This window comes from Leptidea sinapis, chromosome 21 (assembly GCF_905404315.1).
Source record: "Leptidea sinapis chromosome 21, ilLepSina1.1, whole genome shotgun sequence".
In the NCBI taxonomy this organism is placed as follows: Eukaryota; Metazoa; Arthropoda; class Insecta; order Lepidoptera; family Pieridae; genus Leptidea; species Leptidea sinapis.
Window position 1 is genome coordinate 3,280,759 of NC_066285.1, and position 23,519 is coordinate 3,304,277.

Genomic DNA, 23,519 nt, shown 5'->3' on the forward strand with positions numbered 1-23,519 from the left:
GATCTACTAGTGAACACGATCGAAGACCACGACATCTTTATGTATAACCATATAGATTTCCTAGAAATAACATAATATACTAACAAATTACATAATATACTTAGTCTGGCCATAAATACTGTTACAATTAAAAATAAACAAAATATTACATTTGAATTTGGAATCTGTCATTTATACTTATATGATTGTTCATTGTGTTTTCTCATTTTGGCGCCAATACATTACGTATGTACGAAAAAGGTGGTCAAAGCAGTAAGGGAAAGAATTCGAAGAAATCCTGTCCGAAAGCAAAAGATTTTATCTCGGGAGATGAAGATATCACCCAGAACCATGTCCCGTATTTAAAAAGATGACTTAGGACATGCAGCATATAGCTCTAAGGAAGCTTCCCAATTAGTCGACAGAGTGCAACGTGGGCACTATCCGACTTAAGTGATGATTTGGCGGGGTATTAGCTATGAAGGAGTGACTGAGCCATACTTTTGTGGAAAAGGTATAAAAACATCGGAACAAATGTATCAAGATACCATTCTTGAGAAGGTCTTCCAGCAAGACTTGGCGCCGGGTCATAAACCTCGGTCTACGCAATCTTGGTTGGAAACAAACGTTTCGGACTTTATCAGAGCTGAAGACTGGCCATCGTCTAGTCCCGATCTGCTGGATTATGATTTATGGTCAGTTTTAGAGAGTCCTGCGGTTTACTCTAAACATAAACAATCCGTACGTTTGGCAGTGAAGAATTATTTTCCTATGGAAAGAGTGCGTGCTTCTATTGATAACTGACCTCAAAATTTAAAGGACTGTATTGCAGCTAATGGAGGCCACTTCGAATAAGTTTTTTATATTTTAAATTGTTTTATATTTATGTATTAAACTAACACACTGTAATAGCAATAAATGTTTTTTGCATTAGAATTTTTGTTTCAGTATTTATGCCAACACTAGTTTTTTTAAATATTTACCTACACTTTTCAAGGATTTTTTTAAGGTTTGGTGTACGAGTTTGTGATGATAGCTCGTCTATTCCCAAAGTGTGATGATATCATTTCCAGATTGCAGGGGGAACGGGACGTGAACCAAATACCGAGCGAAAATAGTGCTTTGAGAATGGAATTACCAAGAGTTACAAGAAAGGGGTTTATGCCAGTCCTCAATGAAATCCGACTTAGATATTTTGTTCTGGATCCAAATAGCGGACCATGGCGTGGTTTCATATGAAGGAGCTAACCCCTTTCGAATGATAAATAAATAACGCGACGAAGTTCGGATGTGAAGAACAATTATTATCTATTAATATTAAAATACTTCCTGATAACAAACTTATTTTAAATAGGAAAGAAAAATCCCTTTAGTGGTATTATAAGCAAAAGAGAACAAAGCTGCTGTTATCGCTTGACCATCACATAGATAGGGTAACCGCCCGTCCGGATTATTCCGGACATGTTCAGATTTTGTCCAACTCTTCTAACTTGTCCGGATTTTATTTTTAATTATATGGAATACCTACCTACAGTTATAAAACTACACGTTAACGAATATCAAATAAGTCTTCATAAAGGCTTTAATTTTACGACAAACGGAATCCAAAGGACATCAATTAAAAACGGACGATATTTTGTCGAAATATCAGGCTTTTTCCCAGTACTTTTCAAATTATATACTTAATGGTAGCCCTTCCAACAGATGACCTTTCCAATAAAACTTGCCCTCAATTAAATTGTTTCAAATCTTCAAACATTTGTTCTTCTTGCACTGTGTTCAATATAAAGGAGAGAATTTATTGGCTCATAAAAACAGCGCTGAGCCAAAAGATTATCAAGTTTAGAACAATAATGATTAGTGTCCGATGATCGCCGGTGATTAATATCGTGGCTTGCAGAACAGTGTGAGTTGGCACAGACCACCGCTGAACCGGACACTCGCTAGAACATTTCAAACTGACATTCCCGAGATTATTACGTGTATTTTACTAACGGTCCTTTTTGAAGTGTTTTAGTAATCTGTATAGGTTCTACCCCTACCTACATGGGCGCCAAATTATACAATTCAATAATTTATTTCGATAGACATTATTATATTATTTCATAGCGCCTTAGCATTGTCCACATAAATCAACAGCGAACGAAAGGTCTTCCCTTATCTTTAACTCTCGCCACACATATGTTTTTCTTTCGTTCGTTACCATTCTATCGCCGTAATTTGTTATATATGGACCCGGCCTTTAGGCGTCGATCAAACTCCAAAGGGCACGGACGAACTCCAGTTAATTTGGTCATTACGCCAGCCCGGGGGTTATGGGTTTTGAGTTGGATCTTAGGTGACAGTTGATATTATTCTAAACTTATTGATTTTAATTAATAACGAATAAAAATTACATATCAATCTATAGAATAGAAAAATATATGAGGATGGCCATGCTTCATTTTCAAAATTTTCTTGAAGCTTTTTATTTTTATTTGATGTTCTTTTTTTTGAACTGTTAACAATCAAAAATCATTTTCTAATTGAAATATGTTTCTCTTTTTAATTTTAATGTCCAATATTGAAAAGAATTTCAGTTCACACAGGTATGGTACTTATGAGGCAAATGGACTACTAGTGAAGTAAGTACAAAAGAAACTGTTGGAGAACCCAAAATTACTTGCTGTGCAATTGGCCGTTCCAAAGGCTAAGCACAGACTAAGTGCCAATATAGAGAAATATGTAGTGAGGAATTTACTCTGATAGCCAGTAATCTTGCAACACAACTGTACATAGTCTGTAGATTGTCGCATTATAATAAAAAAATGAAATTAAAAAGAAACTGTAAAAATATCTTTATTAAAGAAGAATAATTGTCCTTATATTATATGAAATAACATCTAATTTTTATTAATGATCTATTATGATCAATTCATCTATACTCCAATCCTCATAGGAATGATCAGGTAAGTATCTCCTAATAATAATTGGTATTTTTCTCTGTTTCAATTCTTTCATTGCAATTTGAAGTGGATCAGTTTCTCCTTCCAACTCTACCATAACTGGTGCACACATAGCAATTTGTAATGCTCTTGTACCTGAAATATAATGTGTCAAATGTTAGATATCATATTTATTTGATCAACATAAGCGTGCAAATTCAAATATTTTAATTCAACATCACTTATTGAATGTCAAAAGCTACCACCCATTCAAAATACTGCCTCAGACTTGAGAAGGCCTTTATTATAAAAATATGGATTACAATGTTATATCATAATCAAATCAAATCATTTGTTTGGTACATTTTCTGGGATCATATTGTAGAAGCATATACATGCCCAAAAGATTTATTTACTCAACTTAACCAAGTAGTAGGCATAAAAAGTTTATGTTTGTTCCTCATGTTAACATTATGATTGTCACAGTTTCTAGCAAATTCCTCAATGTGCTTATGAACTTATAGAACATTATCAAGAAAATATTCAAATGAGATATTGTTTAAAGAATAATGTTGATTCAACTGATTTTATTCATTATTATATAAAACTAGCATTAATTTGATCATTTGTTTGTAAATATTTTTATTAACTTTGCTGTCAACAACAGACATATGACAGGTTTCCAAAACTTCAAAATGCAAATTTTATGGAGAGCTCCAACAGGAAATCCTCAAAAACCATGGATCTCCAAAACCTATACATGAATGTGAAAACTGAAAGACATGCTGGTACACGGAGATTGAGAATCTAGGGACACTGTTAGTGAGTCAGCAGGTCTCTCTTTTGCAACACCAAAACTTTTATGAAATCATCTACCAAAGAAATGTCCTCACCCATCTTAATATGAATGACATAAGAAAAATAATATTATGAATTCTAGTTTTGACATTTGTATGTTTGATGAGTTACATAAAATCTATGATTACACTCAATGACAAGGATACATAACAACTCATAACCACAATGTGCCTCAACTTGTCCAAAATGTGCACCAACATTCACAAATGTAACGACAGTTGGTTGGCTAAACAATAATTAAACCATTCTAAGCATGTAAGTTACAATTATTTTAGCACTTTTATGTTATAATTGTGGAGTTTTAATATTATCAGCATTAATAATAGAAAACATGAAAAACATCATGAGGTTTTCCAGTATTACTGGTATGGTCATTGGCTAGCTGTCCATGTTGACACTAAATAACAGCCCTTCATCAATTTTCAAAAGCAATATGAGACAAATCACAAGAAATGGTTTAGCTAGCTTTAGACACAAACAACTGCTTTTAGTAGCATGCATGTGCGTTTGCAGGTCAACATGACCTGCAAACGCTAGGCAGAGTAATAATTAATAGCAGTTTGGTTGTAGAGAAAATTGGAAGATATTCGAAATTACACTATGGATAAACCACATATTCGGGTGTTAAGCATGGTATTGTCATACAGTGTTGAATGTTTACACAATATGGATGTTTTATATATTTGATATTGAAAATATTAATTGGAGAATTCACTTTTTAAAAGATTGCATTTCGTAGGTCATACCCAATACTCGAGCTCTTTCATATTTGGTCATGTATCTTGTCGTTATTCTTTTTGACTTCTCCACACCACCACCAGCTTGACCAGGTGCAAGGCACTGAACGTTATATCCATCTTCCTCTTGTTCCTCCGCTTCCTCGATATTATTATCTTCTTCTACTATATCATCATAATCACCCCCCGCATCTTCCCCGTCATATTCTTCATCAGCCATTCGGTACTTTTCTTGTCAAAGGTTTGATACGGATCTTACAATTTGTTGTTGTTGTTTATCAATAAGATAAGTATGTTTCTGAAACCTACGTACTCCTAGTGAATTTCCTTATTACTAAGCACTTTTACTATACAGAAAATATTAAATTAATTAGAATGTTTTATTTACAGTCAAGTAAAGTCTAAAGTGTGTAAAATGCAGCAAAATGTAAACTCAAAAGTCAAGTCACACTGTCGCACATGCACATTTCGGCGGCCGGCGCTATTGTTTTTTTAAAAATCGCCCAGGCTATAGTCTATAGACCATAATTACCTATTATATGCAAAGGTACACAAAAAAATTAATTAAAAAAATTAAAAATTTAATTTAATACACCTGTAAGGCAAACCTTTACCTTTAATTTTAATAAAATATTACTATTTATATGTGCTACTTATTGATAGGTTTTAAGTTAGTACCAAGCCCTAAACAAAATAAAACTTAATATTAAAAACTGCTTACTTACTGTAATAATTTAGGTTGTCTGGCCACGAGCGTTTGTCCGCTTGGGTTTTTTTATTCTAGAAGAACCTTTATTACATTTTATTAATATTAAAGGTAAAGATTAGGTGTGCATTAGAGGTGTATTAAATTGAATATTTAATTATTTGATACTTTTCAGTTTTTAAAGTCGGTTTTTTCTTATTTTTTAAGTTTTTGTGTCAGTTAATAATAATAACCTGGATGAAAACTCCAAAAAAAGCCGTACACAAAAAAACAATTATGTCATCCAGGTAGACGAAAATTTTCATATAAATGTTCATAAAATGAAAACTACTGGGCCAAACTATGTAAAATTTTTATGATACCAAATGGCATCTATTTCGTATAAAACAAAAAAATAATTACGTAAATCGGATCATAAATCTTAGAGTAATCGGTGTACGTACATAAAAAAATTGCATAACTCTGTATACTAACGCTGGACTGGAGAACGCAGTGGGTCACGGAATTGAACCCACGGAAATTATAGCTGTTTAATTTTGTTTTTAGTTTCTTGAACTTTTTGTTTTTACTTTTTACTATTTTATCAAAATTTTGCCTAATTTACTATTATAAATATCATAATTTAATATTTTAAATTTACGTTCCATTTATACGCATAACATGGAAGAACAATTCCAACTGCTATTTGACACGTTAAAAATCGAATTAAAAAACCAAACAACTGAATTCAACGAATTCTAGAAAAAATTGATGAAAAATTAAGACCTTTGCTAGAGAAAATTAAAATATTAAAACTTAAAGTGGGAAACTTGGAAAAGGAGGTGGAGTATTTAGAAAGAGAGAAGAGGAGTTAAAATATTCATGGATTAGAACAAAAGAAAAAGTCAACTCATGACTTAATTCAAAATATAAAGAATTTTTTTATCGATGAACTTAACATAAATATAGAGATAAATAAGATCTATCGTATTGGCGTGAAAAATAAAAATGGGAAACCGAGGCCTGCACTCCGTTCATTGGTTAGTAGGTGGAAAAAGTATGAAATTATCAGGAACAAAGAGAAATCAAAGGTGTTATACATATCAGAAGATTACTCAAAGGAAACATTAGAAATAAGGAAATCACTACAACCCAAATTAATAGAAGAAAGGAAAAAAGGAAACTATGCATACATTAAACATGACAAACTAATCGTGAAGGAAAATTCAAGGGCCATAGATAAAAGAAAGAGAGAGATATCAACTTCACCGCAAGTTTATCCGCAACCAGGAAAACAACAAACCACAAGCTCACCAAAGAACAACAAAATAAATGCAATCGATATTATGAAGAGTCGATCTCACCCTCATTCAACTACTTCAACAACGAAACAATAGCAATTATCTACCGGTGATCGGAATCAGAAACATAGTAAAAATATAACAATGAATCAATAGAAAAGAAACAACCTTCCCCAAGCCGGCTGGTCCCCGTGGGGAAAAAAGACCGCAGCCCTCGAGCGAACACTAAAAACTCGACTCCAATGATAAAACACTCAGAACAAAATTTTAAGATTGGTACATTTAACGTAAGATCTTTGGCAACAGCAAAATGATTTATTGAACTTACATATCAGCTCCATAAAATAAAAATTGATATATTAGGCCTTGCAGAGGTTAGAAGTATGGGCTGTGCAATTGAAAAATGAAGATTACATCTTTTGTTACAAGGGCGAAACACTAGGCCTCTATGGAGTTGGCTTTTTAATAAAAAAGAACATAAAAATAAAATAGTAAGTTTCTCAGCGATTTCAGACAGAGTTGCTGTATTAATAATGAAATATGACAACCAAATGCTTACAATAGTACAAGTGTATGCACCAACTGAAAGGGCAACAAATAAAGAAATCAACTCATTCTATGAAACTTTACATGTAGCTCTCGGCACTGAAGGAGAAAATATTCTAGTTATGGGTGATTTTAACTCAAAAATAGGTCAATGGAGAACAGAAGATAACTTTGTGTTAGGAAAATTTTGATACGGAAAAAGAAATGACAGAGGAGATAAACTAATTCAATATGCACTAGAACATAAATTGTCATTCATGAACACCTTTTTTAAAGCACGAGAAAATCGGAAATGCACATGGCTCGCCCCTTGTGACAACATAAAAAATTAAATCGATTCTAAAAACAGCCCTAAGCAGATAAGAAGCGTGGAAATATTACATGGATTAGGATTTAGATCTGACCATCGCTTGGTAAGAGCTACCTACACACTATATAAAGGCAAAACGAGTAGAATATCGTTCAAAGCACAACCTAAGGCTCTCAGGACGGAAGAGGATAAATCATCGTATTTAATAAACCTCGAAACCAAAATAGATCAACTGGAAACACAACATGAATAAGAAGAAGCTATTCAAACGTTTTACAATAAACTGGTCAATATTATCAACACCAGCCTTGTACGTAATTCCAAAAATAAAGAATCAAAAACCATCCATAAAATACTTAGTGAATCTACTCGAACCCTCCGAAAAAAAATCGAAAGAAATGAAGGAAGAATTGAGCAGATTATTAGACTACAAAAACCACAGGAACAAAATAATTGAGACTAGTCTACAGGAATACAGAAAAGCACAAAGAAAGCCTATAAGAAACTGACCATGCACAAAAACTGGATTACAAACATAAAAACAAAATCAGAAGAAACCAAGACTAGACCAGACATCATAAACGTTGCAACAAATGTATATAAGCAATTATATGAAAAATCATTAAACTCAGCATATTGTACCACTACAATCGATAAAATAATGGTATATCATCGAGACAGAAGCAATCCAGTGCCGCCAGTGAATATTACGGAAGTCACCAAACATATCCTAAAACTCAAGGCAGATAAAAGCCCTGGTGCAGACGGTATTCAAAACGAAGCCTTAAAAACTGGAGCTGCCCTCCTAGCCCGGGTGGGCTTGTTAATAGGTGTGTTGTTGAATAGTTGTGTAAGTGGGTACTTACACACCTATTCAACAAAATTCTTGACATCGGTATGGTACCAGATCAGTGGAAGAGATCAGACATAATACTTCTCTACAAGAAGGGAGATCCCCGAGATATAGCTAACTATTGCCCTATAAGCCTTTTATCATGTGTGTATAAACTGTTCACGTCAGTCTTACAAAGCCGATTAAGTCCGGCAATCGATGAGCTCCAGCCGATAGAACAAGCGGGAAAAAGTTATAAACGAATATGTAAATTATTATATTAATGAATTATTCAAACTGCAATTCTAATAATATAAAATAAAGTGAAGTGTTTAGTCAACTCAATGACGTTCTATAATCTATACATATAGACAATGCACCTCATACAAAATCAACGCCGAAATATGAGCTCAAGAAAGTTAGCCCTCCAGATTTTTTTTTATTTTTTTTTTTTTTTATTACATCGTTAGTTCACCATTTGTTCTTGATTGTTCTCTATAAACATTTGTTTGTTCTCGATTTTTTTTTTTAAATTTGCAATTCATTAAAATTGGTTAGGTTAGGTTATGTTAGAACAGTTAAAACAACGCACGAGCCGAGCGTAGCGTGCCGCGTTAGCGGCCGGCGAGTGCCAGAACCAAATAGTAGCCGTTTCCCCCCATTTTTAATTAATTGTTTTTAAATAAACAACAAAAGAACAAACAATTATTTATAGCGAACAATTAAGAACAAACTACGAACTAACGATATGCGATATTGAAAATTCAAAAATAGAAAAAGAATTTTTTTTTAGGGGGCTAAGTTTGATGAGCCCGAAATATGGCACATGCTACAAATGACACCATAATAACCTTCGACAGCTATGTCTATACATTTCTGCGGTTACACCAGATTTTTTTAAATATTATTGGTCAATAGGTAGCAATGTAAACACTATTTTAGTTTCAGCTGCGTATTTTGAATTTAGAGCCCGATTTAGACATTCACATCAGTGGAGTTAGGTATTTTTTTAAACCCAGACGAAAAAGAGGATTGCTATAAGTTTTTAACCGAGTTCACAAAAGGAGGAGGTTCTCAATTCATCGGTCTGTTTTATTTTTGTTTGTTACCTCAAAACTGTGGACTGGGTGAACCGATTTTGATAATTCTTTTTTTATTTGAAAGCTGGTGCTTCCCGTGTGGTCCCATTGATAATTGCAACCAAGAGAAAACCATAAAAGGCTTCAATTTGCTATAAGTATGTGCGCGACAAATTTACGAATAACATAATATCGCGCCAACCGATTTCGATAATTATTTTTTTATTGCAATTGTGGATCATACTTCAAAAGAAGTTTAGTTAGCTTCTGATTATGGAATCCATGACAAAGTAACGGAACTCTTCAATTTTTATTAGCAAATTAACGGTACTAGGCCAAATCTTTATTATGCTATCCGGATATTTAGGTCAACTACCGTAACGTCGTTAAATTCGGTCAAGTAATTATTGTAGTCAAATATGATGATCAATGGAACTCCTTAACGACTTACAGTAAGAGTGCGATCTGTGGCAGAATTCCTAACTGTCTGTAATAAAATTGCAATGCGCTTACGTTCATTCCTGCATTGCGAAATTGAGTAGATATACACAATTTTAGACAAATTATTAGTTGGTGTAGCTCAGATTCACTAAAAATCTAAAAATAAAATTAAAAAAAAAAAACAACCGACTACAAAAACACTATTTCAAAACAATAGATATAATATGCAAAAAAGTATGAAAATAATTGCGTATTTTTATACAATCTAATTAATTAATCTAATTCTAGTGACGATTATTGTTAATTTGCAGTCGGTGTCCTCCCGCCGCGGCCTCGCTCTCGCATTTCGCCAGTCTGTCCTTGTTGAAGTTCGTCAGTCTGTCCCTATTTTCCGATCAAGATCTGTTCAGTCGGAGGTTTTTTACGTTTTTAATTTAAATCACATTTATAATATAAAGGAGATAGTTTCTATGTTTATTTAATGGCTTGTTTATATTTGTTACGTTGCGTTGTAAAGGGATTTGGATATAATAAGCTATGGTAACCTTTAACAGAGAAACTAATACTCAAATATAATATTTTTATTCACATAAAACAATAAGTTAAACTGGTTATTCAAATGTTAGGTTCCTTAAACTAAATAAAATTTGTCTTTTAGACTAAGATATCTTTTCCAGGGTATATTTTTAGTATATGCAGTGTAACAGGACATTAACATAACATAACAACGTATGACTGGTTTTGTCAAATTTTAAATGAGGTTAAATCCAAAAAACTTAAATATTTTAGTTAATATAAATATGCTTATTTGGTTTATAAATTTCTTCACATCTCACTCTTGCTACCAACCTGCGCCAATTCTCTTTCATTATCTCGTTTACGGGATAGTACGTATCAATCACTAGGTAACGATACTTCTGTGATAGCTTGTAAATGGCACTAGTATGTTCACGTTCTTGTAATCCGTTTACATTACACAAAATACAATATTCTTAATTAATGTTTAAAACGCCTTCAAAAAAAATTTTAACAAAAAAACAACCTACTTCAGAAACACTATTCCAAAACAACAGATATAATATGCATTAAAAAGTATAAAAATAAACGCGAATTTTAATAAATAACGACAATTGTTATTTTTTATTTTTAGTGAATCTGTTGTACACTAACTAATAATAAGTCTAAGATGTGTTGGTACTTAATATAATAAATACTACTAAATTTTGCAATGCAGCAATAAACGTAAGTTGATTACTGACTGTTAGAAATTCTGCCACTGATACTATTAGGCACCCTTGTTTAATTAAGCATGTAAATAGTGTAATTTGTTAGTTGCCTAAATAAATAAAAAAAAACATACCGATTAATCGAGAGCTTCCTCCTTTTTTGAAGTCGGTTAAATAGAGCGAAACTATTGTTTTAATTTCTGACTGTGTCCTTTCATCTGCCCCATTCTGACAAGCGGGTCTTGTCTGGGGACTTGTCAATAATTAATAATTATATTTAATGAAAAAATATTAAAATACTTACGCTTTTTGCATATCAATCATGAATAAATAAAATAAACTTACCGATTATAAGTCACTACATCTTTTTTTTGAGTCGTTAATGTATTAATTAAGCACTTTTCATAGCACACTTGGGTTGTTGATTGACACACAGTTGACACATGACTGAGGAGAAAAGTGTGCTTACATTGTCTTTAAGCACACTTTTGCCGTTCCGTTATCAGATTGCGAATGATATAGAACGTCATTGAGTCAACTCTGAATTTTTTTATTTGATTGCATATAAATTAAATAATAATAAAAAACTAGACTTAATGTCTTAGTTGCCAGGACATAAAATTCTAATAAAAAAAGATATGTAAACCCTCAGCTGTAGCCTGTAACACAGAGTGTTCAGATTAATTGATAGGTAATTATTGTTAAAGGGATACCTAGTTTCCGTAATACATTGTAGTGTTTAAATTCTCTTTGGTTACCGCACCAGCTGCTCGTCATAAAATCCCAAAAAAAAAAACACCAGCTGCTGTAGCCTCAAGTCTGTAATAAAAAATAAGTTTATGACCTTGTAAGCTATGGGAATTTTTTAATAACACATTTTAGGTTCGACTTATTTTTGATAGGATTTAATTATTTACTAATTATTTTAGTAAACAACAAAAATGGCCTTTAATCCTGTGACTCATGTTTTATTTGACATGGATGGCTTGATTTTAAGTAAGTATTGCTGTAAATAATAACCATTAACCTTATTTGGTCAAACACTTTAAAAGCTATTAACTTTTTGGATGAAAAAATAATGCATTTTATTATTTACTACCTACCTAAACTTATCTGTGATTTGAATAATATATGTCTTGGCGGGAAAAGAGTTTTAATTTTATTAAATTAAATAAAATAATTGTGTGAACTAAGTTCAGTATTTTTGTTAGTGGTAAATATCAAAGTTCTGAAAGAGAAAAAAAAAGGAAAGTATGAAAATATTATTGAAAATGGAGCCACAAAATAACTACAAGCCCTTTGTAAAAAGTGGATATCACTGATCATACAGTTATTATAATATAGGCAGGAAAAATACAGATTTTTTCCTGTGGCATTAATCATGATCCTGATCTTCCGTTGAGACAGTCTTAGTGTTAAAGCTATTAACATAATATAACACTAAACATATTTAAATATATAAGGTAATTACCTACTAACCATGCTACCAGAAATTAATGTCATGAGTACAAAATTATAGGTATAGGATGATTCTTGAAATTATAAGTAGAAGATGAATAATAATTAATCTATGAAGTTAGCTAAATTTTTTTGTATGTCTTCATACAAAAATATTTAACTTTTAGCAGTAATTCACTTTCCAAATATTATGTATATCTCGACAAGTGGATATGCAAAGTATTTTCTTATATACACCCATTAAGACAGTGTTTTGAGCCAATTAAATTTACGATGAGTTACTTACCTACACACTGTAGGTTGGAAAATCTGAAGTTCAATATATTTGATAGAGTTTTGCTAGACATAGACATGTCCTAAAAAGGCTGAAGGGAGGGAAAAGTTCCGGAAAAAGGAATTTCCCTCTTCCAAAGCCTGCAAAAACTAACAAATCCAATATCACTAAAACTACTATTTAAAAAATCCATACTATAGTTCATAATGAAAATATAGCAATTAATAATCTAGAGGCAATAATGAGCACTATAGACATTTTCAATGACATTTAAGTGGTCTAAGCACATTAAAGATATATTTTTATATTTTAAAAAAAAGTTAGTGGTATTTTTATCTACTTATAACATAACACAACATTCATTAGTAAGAGTAATGATAATCCATTAATATAAAACCTAATATATAATTTTGTTGTTGACATACAGGGTTATTAGAAATTCAACATATTCCCGTTAGGTGATAGGGTGACTATTTGGGAAAATTACTACCCTCATATGCATAATGCAAAAGTGAGCCATATTTAAATTATCAGGCTTTTTAGCTTTTTAAACAAAAATACAAAATCACAGCATCAAAAACTTTTGAAGAAATATAAAAAAAATTATCACAATGGGAGCAGACAGTTCCTGCTAGAACTAAACTAAAGTTGATCCTTTAAAATTAATTAAAATCAGTAGAATATAAATAAAACAAGAAACACAATTAATGTGAAATACAATTCAGAACCAGGAACAGTTCAGCAGTAATTAACAATTAACAATAAGTAACAATTAGATATTTTGTAATTTAGCCTAATTAAAGTTCTTGCTCAAAGTGATTATTCCGCATGGTATTTACTACGTTTATAATTTTTGATTTGAGTTCTTCCACTGAGACTTCGTAAAATAGGGATTTCATGTAACCCCATATATAGAAATCAACCGGTGTGTTATATCCGGACTCCTCTTAGGCTACGGAATTGGTCCTTCTCACCCTATTCATTAATTGGGAAAATGGCTATCGAGCCATCGCTTAACATTGACGTCAAAATATGCAGGACATCCATCTTGCTGCTATAATATCATGTTTTGCCTTGTAGCCAATGGCACGTCTTCGAGGTGGTCAAACATTTCATCAGTAAAATTTTTTTGTAAGCTGTAGCACTTAGAACGCACGGTAAAATATGTGGTCCGGTTAAATTGTCGTTAATTATTCCCAGCCGCACATTGACCGAAAAACGGCGACACGCAAGGGCATACGTCGAATCACCAACAACCCTGTATATACCACAGGACACTTGAGTCTTTAAATGAAATAAATATTTAAAAATATAAAATTTTCAAATACCGAAACTAGACGTACCTAAAATAGTAAGCTATGATTTATATTAATAGATGTTTATAATGTTAATGTGCACCCCTTTACTGTAACTTTTGTATGAGATCTTGTCTCTAGGGTTATTGAATATGTATAATAAAATTCAATAAAAAAGCTAATAAAAAATGTTTTGTTTAATTTCTCTTAACTTTTGTGACAACCCTATCAAAAGACGTAACGATTTTATCCGTTCGGCGCGGTCATACCTGAATATCCACATAAATTGGTTTCTTAGAGAGTCGATTACAACATAATGCAATGAAAATATTCCGACGCAAAAAATACAGTGCACAAAGAACGAACTTTTGAACCGAATAGAATATTTATATATAATTTGAAATATCCAATAAAAAATTTGGAAGTTGCATCCTAAAAATAAACTATGGAGTCGAAAATCTTCTAATTTTAAGCTTTAACAACATTCTTTTTTTTAAAGAATTTAATAGAATAAGTACTTTTCTAAAACTTAAATCGAACAATTTTTCAATTTAATACGTAAATTTTGAATAAACAAAAGAAAATCAGTAAAATAAATGCCCATTCGCAGCTTAGCCACATGATCCACACAAATATTGTAGTCTTGGTTGTAACATTTACAATCCTAGTCAGTCCGCGCCTTACGAAGCTTTGCCTCTACCTAGTTACTCACGCTCCCATACATACGCCATACGCTCGTTTGTCCACCTCTTAATAAAAAAAGATCGTCGGCGCATAATTGCAAATATATTATGAGGGGTGATCACCATCATCGTTCACATAAATAAATAGTATCATTGACTCTACCTTTCAGATACAGAAGACCTCTATACAATTGGATTCCAAGAAATCGTCTCGCGATATGGAAGGGAGTTTACGTATTCGCTTAAAAGTAAAATAATGGGACAACACAGCAATGAATTTGCAGTTTCCATTATAAACGAACTGGATTTGCCAATTACGGTCGAAGAGTTTCTAACAGAGACACGAAAAGTCTTTAATGAGCTATTTCCGCTGTGTAAAGTAATGCCAGGTATGATTTGTTAACGGTAGAAATAAAATATTGTTCATAGCGCCGTCGTATCACAGAAATGTAAGATGCGTCAAAAACTTTGCGATAAACTTAAAAAGCTTATCAATTTTTTTGGTTTCTCTTGATTACGTGGGTAACACTGAATATGTATAGAACTGGCCAGTAAGAAACATTGCTAATTAAAAGTTTTTTTGAATTTCAATTTTAGAACTCTTTGGTAGCCTAATGTAGTTTGTAATAATGTGATGTTTTGTTTTTGTGAATTGGCGGCAAAACTAAAACTCTTGTTACACGTGGAAATGAACCTAACGCGAGAAAATTTTCGGTCAATGGTTTATTATGACTTTCGTTGTGGGCTTAATGAACAGCAAAGTTATGGTAGGCTGCGATTAGCATTTCTTAATGAAGCCCCATCTCGTGCCACTATTTACAATTGGTTTAACGAGTTTAAGCGTGGACGTAGCAATCTCAATGATGATCCGCGTGAGGGATCAACTGTGCGACGCTCGATAGAGGAAGGAAGAGAGTGACCTATCAGCAGATACGGGCAAGCCTAGGCATTGGTATGAGTCAAGTTCAAAAAATATTACACGAACATTTAGGCGTCAGGAAGCTTTGTATCAGATGGATTCCCCATACTTTAACCGACGACCCGAAACACCTTCGCATGGACTGGTGTCGCCAAATGTTAGATAAGTTCAACGACGGTAACTCAAATGCTGTATTTGACATCGTCACAGGTGATGAAAGCTGGATCTATTACTACGAACCCGAAACCAAAAGACAATTAGCTCAGTGGGTGTCTCCTTTCGAGGACCGGCCAACTAAGGTAAAGAAAGGAAGAAGTCAAGGAAAAAAGATTACTGCTTCATTCTTTGGTTGGAAAGGTCATTTCGCGACAGTTGTGCTAGAAGATGGAAGGACAGTTACTGCAGACTGGTATGTCAATCGCTATTTGCCCGTTGTCTTGGAAAAACTTCGACATCAGCGCCCTCGAAGCAGGATCCTCCTAAACCACGACAATGCTTCAGCGCACTCCGCAAAACGGACTGTTGAATATTTGACTATGGCAGGTGTCGAGATAATGAGTCATCCGCCATACAGTCCTGACCTGGCGCCCTGCGACTTTTATTTATTCCGAAGAACTAAAGATAAAATTCGAGGTATTCGCTTTACGAGCCCTGAAGATGCGATGAAAGCGTACGAAAATGCCATCGAAGAGACCCCTAAGGAAGAATGGGCCCACTCCTTTTCTCGGTGGTTCCATCCAATGCGACGATGTGTACCTAGAGAGAAACGGAGATTACTTCCAAAAACAATAAAAGTATTGGCAACTTTCTACATTAACCCGTTTTTCATTTTCTAAGCATTTTCAGTGTTACCTTGGTATCTAATTAAAATATAACCCATACATATATTATATTCATTATTTATATGCTAACTAGGGTTAATGCTTAGTTAGCTAGCTAGGGTATAATGAAATTTGGTGTTTTTTCTTCGATTTATGCGAGTCTTACACATTTAGATAATACACCTTTTAAACGATTAAAACGCGTGTAATTTTTATTATAATTTTAGCAAACCCGACGTTTCGTGACCTTATCAGAGCACGTTTTCAGGGGGACTTTAAAATGTAACTTTTAAGCATCTATCTAATGTAAAAACACAGGTTCAATTACACGCGTTTTAATTCTTTTAAAATAATTTTATTTTAATGAAATACTGCTATCGCTAGTTGTTGAACTATTATCAAAACCAGTAAAATAGCATAGTATTTAGCTATTCAGTACTTTCGTCTATTATATAATAGAATAACATGGTCGATGTTTATTTTTTAAGTGTTCGGCCGTTTATTATATCATTATACAAACATTTGGAGCTCAAAAAGAAATGTACACACACATTGATTCCCTTTATATAGGTACTCATTTCCTATTATTCTAGCCTTATTGAACAATGTAATATTATTGCAGGAGTTGAGAAACTAATCCGACACTTGCACAAACACAAGGTTCCTATAGGATTAGCAACGAGCAGTAGCAAGGAGTCTTACGAGTTGAAGACACAAAAACATCAGGAATTGTTTTCTCTGCTGCAATACAAAACCTGGGGGTCATCAGAACCCGAAGTAACGAGGGGCAAGCCTTATCCAGACATATTTTTAGTGGCAGCTTCTAAGTTTCCTTCTAAACCAGACCCAGAAGAGGTAAACTATACAAAGAATTACCATAGGCGATATGAATTCAATAAATAAGTCAAATCGTCAATCACTTAACTGAGCATTCATGGGGTGCGATGTGACGGATCCTGCCCAATAGGTACTTGTATCTAATTGTCTATTTCTCATGCCACAACACTTACAATACTACGTTTTTTTTTAAATCAAATTCGTAAGTACTCTTTACTTTGGATATGCGTACCACCTGTGCTCTAAATAACTGTTTCAACACCCCAAATAACAGGAATATCCTGATAAGTATCAATAGTATATAATATACAGCAGTGTACTGGGGCATATACGATTATTTGTAGACTTTATTAATGTTCTTATGAAACAGGAGTTAAATATTTTTTTAAAGAAAAGAAAGAAAGAAAAAACATTTTTTTTAAATGTATAAGTAGTATGTACACACAAATACAAAAGATATAAAAAAGCAAAAAACAAAAAGACTGAAACATTTCTACTACGAGTATATATGATTCAAAAATGGTCTAAAGCATATTTACTAGTTTGAAAAACAACTTCTGTTCTTTCTTCTCTTCTGTTGGGCCCACACAGAAAAATCTAGTAGAAGTGGCATCATGTCATTTTACTATGAAAACCGATGTCGCCAAGCTCACACATATATCTATTAAATAAGTTATACACACTAAATTCCGGGTTTATGATAGGCCTTAATTCACAATCACGAAAAGACATCACTACAAATTTATTTACATCAATTTCGAACTTAATACAATTACGTTAATCTCATATTCTTAAAGTGAATATGACAACCTCAGAACTTTTTCTTAAATTGCGAAAAATAACATAAAAAACTTGAAGTAATAGGAACTCTGCAACCATAGATTTGACTTCTGTCAAAATACCTAGTGTTGTACGAAAATGAATAAACATATCGATGTTATTGAAAACTAAACAATAAAATACGTCGTAAGCTAAAATAATAATAGGCCAATATTTTTTCTTAGGTATAGTTTTATTTAAAAGGATGGACAATATTTAGCTCAATTCAAATAAAATCAAGACAGCGTACACGAATAGTATTAGAAAGTTACAATATCAATATTATATTTATCTGGGACACGCATAAAATTGTTTTTTTTTTTTTAAGTATTTATCATTATTCTGTATAAAGCCAGGGTGACCCCTGTAAGAATAAAATTTTCACTAACTATGGCGCCCTTCAGATCGAAACACAGTAATGTTTACACATTACTGCTTCACGGCAGAAATAGGCGCTGTTGTGGTACCCATAATCTAGCCGGCATCCCGTGCAAAGGAGCCTACCACTGGTGAAGTGGATCACCACCGTCCACAATAACATTAATTACTAATTATTCAATTTTATTTTAGTGTTTAGTATTTGAAGACTCGGTCAATGGTGTCAAAGCAGCCCACGCAGCCGGAATGCAAGTGATATTAGTTCCCGACCCACAACTAGACGTTACTTTGGCCCCTGAGGCGACGCTTATTATAAAATCTATGGAAGAATTTCGACCGGAGCTTTTTGGCCTACCCGCATTTGATACGTAAGAACTTGCAAATTAAAATAATTGGTTTGCTTTTCTTCGTAGGTTAAGTAGAAGAATGTATTGTGTAAAGCATTTCTTTTTATTGTTACTGTTGCTTAAATTTTTATAAATGTTGTTATAATAAATAATGCTGTTACTAAAGAGCTATTATTACTAACGTAAAGAGAAGCTATCCAAAACATATAAGCTATATTCTCCCATTAACTAAAAGTTTAAACAAAAGTTACGCAGCAGCACTGTTACAGTAATTTGCCGTTTAAAGCGTCGATCCCACTACGCGTGGTCTAGCAATCAGAGTCGATTTGAACTCAGTCCACGGTCACACTTGCGCAAAATGCGCGTGGGCCGGTTAAGTTTGGAGTTCAGTTTCAGTATGTAATCTTTGCCACAGGTTAGCTTACGCGACAAATTTCCGTCCAAGCATTTGCATTTCTTTGATGATTTATATAGTCCTCGTCACTTAAATCATAAAGGAGAGGTTTATCTCTAACGACTATCTCGATTAAATGTATCTTTGGACATTCGTGCTTGAACTTGATGTCGACAAAAATAGAACTCCGACAGAACGCGCGTTCACTTTGACCGTCGCTATGTTTAGGATTCTATAGGCCCACGTAGGTTGCAGTAAACATGGGGCGGCGACTCATATTGTATCAGAACCACCTGTACTGATCGCTGGGAATCGCTCATGGGGTAACAGGAGCGCTATCATTATGATTAAACAATCATACTTAAACCGCCGTGGTCACCGCCTGTAGTTCATGTTTAGAGTGCGTCGGGAACGGAGCTGGGATAGTATTATAATGCCGTGATGTGCTATTCGGTATATATAGTAAGACATCGAGTATCGATCGAAGAAGTATATTTTTTTCATCGGTAAGTAAAAATAATAATGAATGCAGTGTTTGCATCAGTCATTTACATTCAATAGAAAACTCGCGATTGTGTTGCGTTTGTGATTTATTTGTTATTTAAATTATAAATATCTAAGTCTAAATCATATCATCACCTTCAGAAGAACAATTAATTAGTTATTTAATTACCAATTCATTTGGGGTAGCGCGATATTGAGTATTTATAAGTAGTTAAAAACAGTAAATTTCGTGAAATTTACATTTATTAATTCGACGTAATGCCTTTCCTAACCCCAATTACAGTTTGCATGCGATCTTTCAAAAGTAACCAATTTTTCAATGAAATCCTGCGGTATGGCATCCCATTCTTCCTTGATAGCAGCTTGAAGTGCTCACAGGCTCCGTATTTCTGGCTCGTATCCGTGTTTTGATTTCATCTCATAAGTGCACAATGGGCTTGTGATCTGGGCTTCGAGCAGGTCATTACCGGCACCTTATACTGGCGAATATCACAGCGGTAGGTATGTGGTTTTGCGTTTTCATGCATGAATTTTCGCCGATAAATCCCGAATAAGGTACTACGTGCTCATCCAATCAAAATATTGCCGTGCAGTAAATCCTCTTCATTGACGACCGGTATTTGGTCCTGTGATGAACACAAGTTTCGTTTTTGCCTCCTGAGACATGCCTCCCGAGATGTTCTAGGGAGACACCAACCACCGGAGTATGAGACACGATCCGATACGCTGGGTCTTCGGTAGACTCTTCCCCGTCCGTCATTGCTATGTAGACAAATTCTGCACTCGCCAGACAAGTGTTAAGTACTGTCCTCCATTGATCCATGTTTCCAATTTCCATGGACTCGAGCAAACTGAAGGCGTGCTTGTCGGTGGCTTCGGTTCAATTTTGGGTCAGTTGTTGAGTTATGTGGCGTCAAGCCACAATCGGATAATCTTCTTCTAACCGTCCACCGCTTATCTCTACTTCTCTGCTGCTATCCGAGATGCGAGGATAAGGAAATGGTCATCGCGCTGGGTTGTAGAACGTTTTCGGCCCGATCCTTGTCGCCAGGTAAAGCCACCGGTTTGGTCATTACTCTGATATACGTCTAACGACATGTCGGCTTTTTGTCCTGCTTCAATTAGGGCAACTACTTGGGCTGCTGCTTCCGGTGTCGTATATATATCTTGATATGAATGCGTTATTCGTTAGTAGATCTTTCAGGCTGCGCGTTGGTATGCAGATGATGTGATTTTACTCAACCTTTGTCGTTTTATACCTGTTTATTATAATCCCTAAAATAACGTTAAAGGAACGAGTAATTAAGACCTCTTTGGATAAACTTAAGGTGACCATATGATTTTGATTATAAACCTATTTCTCAATCAATAATTAGTAAACTGAGCTCGGACCACTTTGGTCAATTAGCCTCTTTTGGGAACAAATGTACTTCAACTAAAAAGTTTATGTTTGTTCCGGTAAACAATAGGCGAATGGAGAAATATAGAGGCAATGTTTCAGAAAAACTCTCAAACTTGTATTTGAATTATAACAGTACTCCAAATGAGATGTATGGTAAGTTATTTAAAATAATTAAAACAGAGTTTGCTTCTATATTTACTTCAAAGACAGTCAACTCAGGTGGTCTCTTGTCATTTAACAACTGGGCAACAGCTGGTATTCATAGGAGCAGACAACGGTTATATGAACTATATAGTGAGAGATCATCATGTAATCATGATGCTTCTTTCCTTGTATATGTGAAAAATTATTCAAAATTATTTAAGAAAGTATGTACTATTGCTAAGTCAATGCATATTAGAGAAATAATTAAAAATGCTTCAAATAAAATAAAACTGACTTGGAAAGTTATTAACTGGGAATCTGGAAGAGCGAAAGACTGCAAGTTTGAATATAATCTAATAATAAACAATACAAAAATCCACTCTGAGCAGGAAGTAGCTTCTGTTTTTGAAAATTTTTTTTCTGACATTCCAGTTTCCATCTCAAGAGCACCCTTGTCTCCTCCACCAGCGTTGCCGAGTCAATTCTTTTGGAAAATGTTAAGGAATGTAAACAAAATTTCAAATTCAGTGTTGTTAGCCCAGCAGAAATAATTAAAACTTTCAGATCCTTAGAAATGATAAAAACTGCTGATATATGGGGCATATCTGTAAAAATAATAAGTTCTGTTATTGACGTCATAGCACCATATCTAGCACTAGTTTTTAATAGCTGTATTGAACATGGCGTGTTTCCTGACCTTCTGAAGTATAGTAAAATTACACCAATATTTAAATCGGGACTCACTTCTGACCCGAATAACTATCGCCCTGTTTCGGTGTTGCCGACCCTTAGTAAAATTTTTGAAAAAATTATTTTAAGCCAAATGCTTACTCACTTTAACACTTATAAGTTACTTCATATAAAACAATTTGGCTTTACTAGGGGACGCTCGACTACGGATGCAGGTGTTGAACTCATCAGGAATATTTTTGAGGCCTGGGAGGAATCACAGAATGCACTTGGTATCTTCTGTGATTTATCTAAGGCTTTTGATTGTGTTAAACATTCAACGCTGGTCAGGAAGCTATGCCACTATGGTATAAGAGGATCTGCACTCGATCTTCTGATCTCATATTTAAATAATAAGATTCAGAGGGTCGAGGTGAATGGCAGGAGATCTCCTGGGACTCCTCTCGATATTGGGGTACCACAAGGGTCTATTCTTGGACCCTTGCTCTTCCTAATTTATATAAATGATCTACCTAACCTTGTAGAAAAAAACACAAGATGGTATTGTTTGCGGATGACACTTCACTTATATTCAAAGTGAAACGAAGCCAACTTTTATATGACGAAGTAAACAATACTCTATCTGACATCGTGTACTGGTTGAGCGCCAACAACTTATTGTTAAATAATCATAAAACCAAATATATTAAATTCACCGCGCCAAATGTCAAAAATGTAGATGCGAATATTTTGTTAAATGGAGAGGTGGTAAAACCAGTGGAATCTGCTATATTTCTTGGCATTACTCTTGATTCCAAATTGCAGTGGGGCCCCCATATTGAAGGATTGGCGAATAGGCTTAGTTCTGCAGCATATGCGGTTAAGAAAATCAGACGATTAACTGACATAGATACGGCGAGATTAGTATACTTTAGTTATTTTCATAGTATTATGTCCTATGGTATATTGTTATGGGGCAGTGCGGCCGATATTAATACTATCTTTGTGCTGCAGAAGAGGGCTATTCGCGCGATTTATAACCTAGGTCTTAAAGAATCATTAAGAGAAAAATTTAAAGAAATAAACATTTTGACTGTTGCTTCTCAATACATTTTTGATAATGTTTTGTATGTTCATAAGCACATTGAGGAATTTTCTAGAAACTGTGACATTCATAATGTTAACACGAGGAACAAACATAAACTTGTTATGCCTACTACTCGGTTGGGTCGAGTTAGTAAGTCTTTTGTTGGGCGATGTATATGCTTCTACAATATGATCCCAGAAAATGTACAAAACAAATGTGTTACGAAATTTAAAAGAATTGTTAAAAAACGTTTGTCTGGGAAAGGTTATTATAGCATAAACGATTTTCTTAATGGCACCACGGACTGGGATTAAAGCGAACACCCTCAGGCTCTTTAATCATGTTTATTGTACGATATTACATTGTAATCCATATTTTATATAAAAAAAGAGCCCGCTGAGTTTCTTGCGCCCATTCTTCTCAGGTCTGAGGCAGTCTCTTTTGAATGGGTGGTAGATTTTGACGTTCAATAAGTGATTATAAATCCTATTTTGAATAAAAATATTTGAATTTGAATTTGCAGGCAAATTGTAACCATTATGTGTTATTAAAATGCTCACAGTTACTTTA

At 33.9% G+C, this 23,519-nt stretch overlaps 2 protein-coding genes across 2 annotated transcripts; one reads left to right on the forward strand and one right to left on the reverse strand.

The window, feature by feature from the left end:
• Positions 1-2,800: 2,800 nt before the first annotated feature.
• On the reverse strand, positions 2,801-4,966 carry LOC126970543 (DNA-directed RNA polymerases I, II, and III subunit RPABC2). Its single transcript, XM_050816512.1, has 3 exons — positions 4,887-4,966; positions 4,508-4,803; positions 2,801-3,059 (listed from the first exon to the last, which is right to left on the reverse strand). Exons 2-3 carry the CDS (start codon positions 4,716-4,718, stop codon positions 2,872-2,874), a joined length of 399 nt encoding a protein of 132 aa, XP_050672469.1. The 5' UTR covers positions 4,719-4,803; positions 4,887-4,966; the 3' UTR covers positions 2,801-2,871.
• Positions 4,967-11,614: 6,648 nt separating this feature from the next.
• On the forward strand, positions 11,615-18,914 carry LOC126970535 (pseudouridine-5'-phosphatase-like). Its single transcript, XM_050816503.1, has 4 exons — positions 11,615-11,914; positions 14,799-15,017; positions 16,991-17,223; positions 18,595-18,914. Exons 1-4 carry the CDS (start codon positions 11,860-11,862, stop codon positions 18,772-18,774), a joined length of 687 nt encoding a protein of 228 aa, XP_050672460.1. The 5' UTR covers positions 11,615-11,859; the 3' UTR covers positions 18,775-18,914.
• The last annotated feature ends 4,605 nt before the right edge of the window (positions 18,915-23,519 follow it).